Here is a 3749-nt window from a genome sequence, read left to right on the forward strand (position 1 = left end):
TTTGAATTGATTTTTTATTAAGTACTAATTAAAAATTTTGGTTTAGAATTTGTTGTGCAAGTACATTCACCCTTAGCATGATAAGATGATTCTTCTGGTCACTCCTTAAGCATGAGCTATATCATGCATGTGCTAGCTTATAGAAACCACAGCTATACAATAGTACTTAGCTTATGTGTATATTAAGAACGTAACCAACATTATTACCCTACATATTGTTATGTGTATATCCATTTTCGTCTAACTAACTAGCTAGCTAATGGTCCAAAACCGTAAATTAAAGTGACTGAGACATTTACATGTATGTATATTATAAGATGCGGTAAGAGCATTATTGGGCATGCACATGACACCTATATAGTTATGCATCCTTATCCTCGTGCTTAATCCCTGAAAGACAACTTTGAAAAAGCAGATTGAATAAATATGAAAAGAAAAAGGATATGAAATTAATGATATATATTGTGGGTTTGTTTTGAAATTGTAATAGGGAGAGAGAATCTGAGTGTGATTTGGAAAGGAAGGCAAACAATAAAAGGAGGGGAAGTTTATATATAGATACATTTTTTTCTATTACTAAAAAAATTAGCCTAAGAAAGTAAGAGAAGAAGAATCGTCTCTCTAATCTAATGTCAGAATCTTTCTGTCTTTAATTGTAGGAAGTTACTTGTTGGTCCTCCTAGTTATACTTTATTTTTCTATCTCTGTCTGCTTTATTCCATTGTGTTAAGTTGAAGCCCTCAGCCCTAAAAGGAAGACCATCCTCCCCTCCCTCCCTCTCTTGTGTGTGACAAGACGCCAAACACCCTCTTTTCTTTCCTCTTGTTTCTTTCTTCTCTTCAACTAACTGACACTAGTATTAGCAGTGTTTTGGTTATATATATGGCATCACCATCGGAACTAAGCCTTGATTGCAAGCCACACAGCTACTCCATGTTGCTGAAATCCTTTGGAGATCATAATAATAGTAACAGTAATGATCAAGAGCAGAATCAGAGCTACAAGATTGAGGAGTTCCTCTCCCGTCTTGAGGAAGAACGTCTCAAGATCGATGCCTTCAAGCGCGAGCTTCCTCTCTGCATGCAGCTACTCACCAACGGTATGTAACTAATAATGCATTCATTCATTCGTTGCGTTCTTGAATTGTTCAATTATTGATTACTGGAACATACATACAGCTATGGAGGCGTCAAGGCAGCAACTGCAGGCCTTCAACCAAGGAACAACAAGGCCGGTGCTGGAAGAATTCATTCCCATAAAGCACTCGGAAATCTCCGAGAAGGAGGCGCCGTCTTCCATGAACATGATGATGAGTGATAACAAGGCTAATTGGATGACATCTGCTCAACTATGGAGCCAATCAAGCCAAGAAGGAACGACAAGCGCTGCCACTCCTCCTCCTTCAAAAGATGCTGATAATAACAATAATATTGGATTCATGAGCATGAGCCCCAACAAGCACAGGAACGGGGGCAGTGGAGGAGCCTTCCTGCCGTTCTCCAAGGAACGGAGGAACAACAACTCTTGTACATTGGGAGGTGAGCTGGCACTTGCTTCCCCTGACAAGGAAATGCTCATCATGGATGATGATAATAATAATAATAATAAGAGAGACCATTCCTCATCAAATGATCAGGGAAAAGGAACTACTACTAGTAGTGCTACTCCACCTCCATCTACCACCACCACCTCTCAAACACACAGGAAAGCAAGAAGGTGCTGGTCACCCGACCTGCACCGTAGATTTGTTAATGCTCTTCAAATGCTAGGCGGATCTCAAGGTATGTATATGTATGTATAACTCTGTGTAACAATATTAATTAATTAATTAAGTATTATTCAATAATTATGATTTATTATGAATGATAGTGGCGACACCAAAACAGATAAGGGAGTTGATGAAGGTTGACGGTTTGACCAATGATGAAGTGAAAAGCCATCTCCAGGTACACACCACCACTCTGCAGTCTGCACAATGCATATTCTACTCTTGTATCTTGTTTCTTCTTTTCTCGTTTTTCGATAAAGATTTTAAAAAGAACAAATTTCGTTTGTTTTTGCTACACAGAAATATAGGCTCCACACGAGAAGACCAAGCCCAAGCCCACAACCAGGTGCACCAGCACCGCAGCTTGTGGTCCTAGGAGGAATCTGGGTCCCACCAGAGTACGCCACAGCTGCCGGAGCCCCTGCCGCCATCTACGGTGCTCACCACCCCGCCTCCCACGCCCCGCCACCGCACTACTGCGCGGCCACCCCAATGCCTCAGGAGTTCTACACGGCGGCTCCACCTCAGCCTCTGCTTCCGCCTCCGCCTCCTCCGCACCACCTGCACATGTACAAGGCGGCTGGACAGAATAGCTCCCCTGAGTCGGAGGTAGGAGGATGCGGAGAGCGGTCGGAGAGCATCGAGGATGGGAAATCGGAGAGTAGTAGCTGGAAGGGTGAGAGTGAAGGAGAGAGGAAAGGGTTGAATGAGGAGAGTAATTGCAGTGACATCACTCTCAAATTCTAGCTTCATTAAATTAATTAGGGGTTATGCACAAATTAGGGTTATCTTTTTGCATGCTCCTATCCCATTCCCATCCCATGCATAATCTTGCTCTCGCTTCATCATATCATTCATCATCATCATCATCATCATCATCATCATTATTATTATTATTATTATTATTATTAGTACTGAGTAGGTATACGTTTTGTGTAGTAGCTAGAGAGTAGAGAGGGGAGGAAAGGGCATAAAAGTGAGCATTTGTTTTGTTTCGGTATGTATAATTTGAATGCAATGCATTTCATGCTGTTATTGGCATGCTAGAGAATGAAGAATTGGATTCTGAATTCTGATCTTACCCTTGTCGTTTTGTTCTTTTTCCGAAATTACATATATGCCCTCATGCTTTCTACATAATCAATAACAATGTTCGTACAAATACTCTATAAAATATTTTTTTTTTCAACTTCAAGCTGTTAGAAGTTGGAACTTACAAGTCCCACTTGCTTTCGGGGTTTTAAAGTACTAGTTTAACGTTTTTATCACAATCAAATTACTTTATGTTAGCATAATAAACTTATTTGAATTAATTAAGGTACTTTTTTTAACTTTTTCCTTTTCTTTTTGAATCCCATGAATTCATCATTGCGTTAATGAGGATCATAGTAAGATTGGAGAAACAAACTTGGAACATTATATTCTCATACATTAACGGATAACTTGAATCAATTTTATAATTTTATTTGTTATACACGGTTAATGTATAGCCCGTCTTCTGGTAGGTGTTTATTCACTTTCTGGTTGGATCACGATATACGTCAGCTACAGATGGAACAGGGGGAGAGTACCTGCAAAAAGTACTCCAACGTTTAAGTCAGCAAATTAGAATATTAATAAAAGCTTAATCTTGGAAAGATAGCATACCTTCAAAACTCTGATCATTTTCCTTTATAAATAGGAGACGAAGACGATCGTTTTCTCCTGAATTAATGACGTTCAGAAGAGATTAATTGCCTTTCCAACGTTACCGAATAAAGGTCATTTATAATCATAAATCGGCAGAGTTAGTGCGTCAGTTACAATAAAGCCTGCCGAGCTATAATTCATAAATGATATATAACGGTCATATCACAACCCCCAAGCTTAGCCTGGTCTTAATGAGGCAGGTTGAACTTTCGAACTTGTATAACTGAGTTATAGCTCGGCATGGGGAGCCCCAGATCAACTTGGCTCATTGATATTAAGTAAAATGGTTTGT

At 39.7% G+C, this 3749-nt stretch overlaps 1 protein-coding gene across 1 annotated transcript; it reads left to right on the forward strand.

The window, feature by feature from the left end:
• On the forward strand, positions 714–2849 carry LOC107624273 (myb family transcription factor EFM). The gene is made up of 4 exons (XM_016326762.2): positions 714–1099; positions 1179–1781; positions 1870–1946; positions 2069–2849. Exons 1-4 carry the CDS (start codon positions 883–885, stop codon positions 2513–2515), a joined length of 1344 nt encoding a protein of 447 aa, XP_016182248.1. The 5' UTR covers positions 714–882; the 3' UTR covers positions 2516–2849.

The sequence above is a fragment of the Arachis ipaensis genome, chromosome B10 (genome assembly GCF_000816755.2).
Source record: "Arachis ipaensis cultivar K30076 chromosome B10, Araip1.1, whole genome shotgun sequence".
Lineage (NCBI taxonomy): Eukaryota > Viridiplantae > Streptophyta > Magnoliopsida > Fabales > Fabaceae > Arachis > Arachis ipaensis.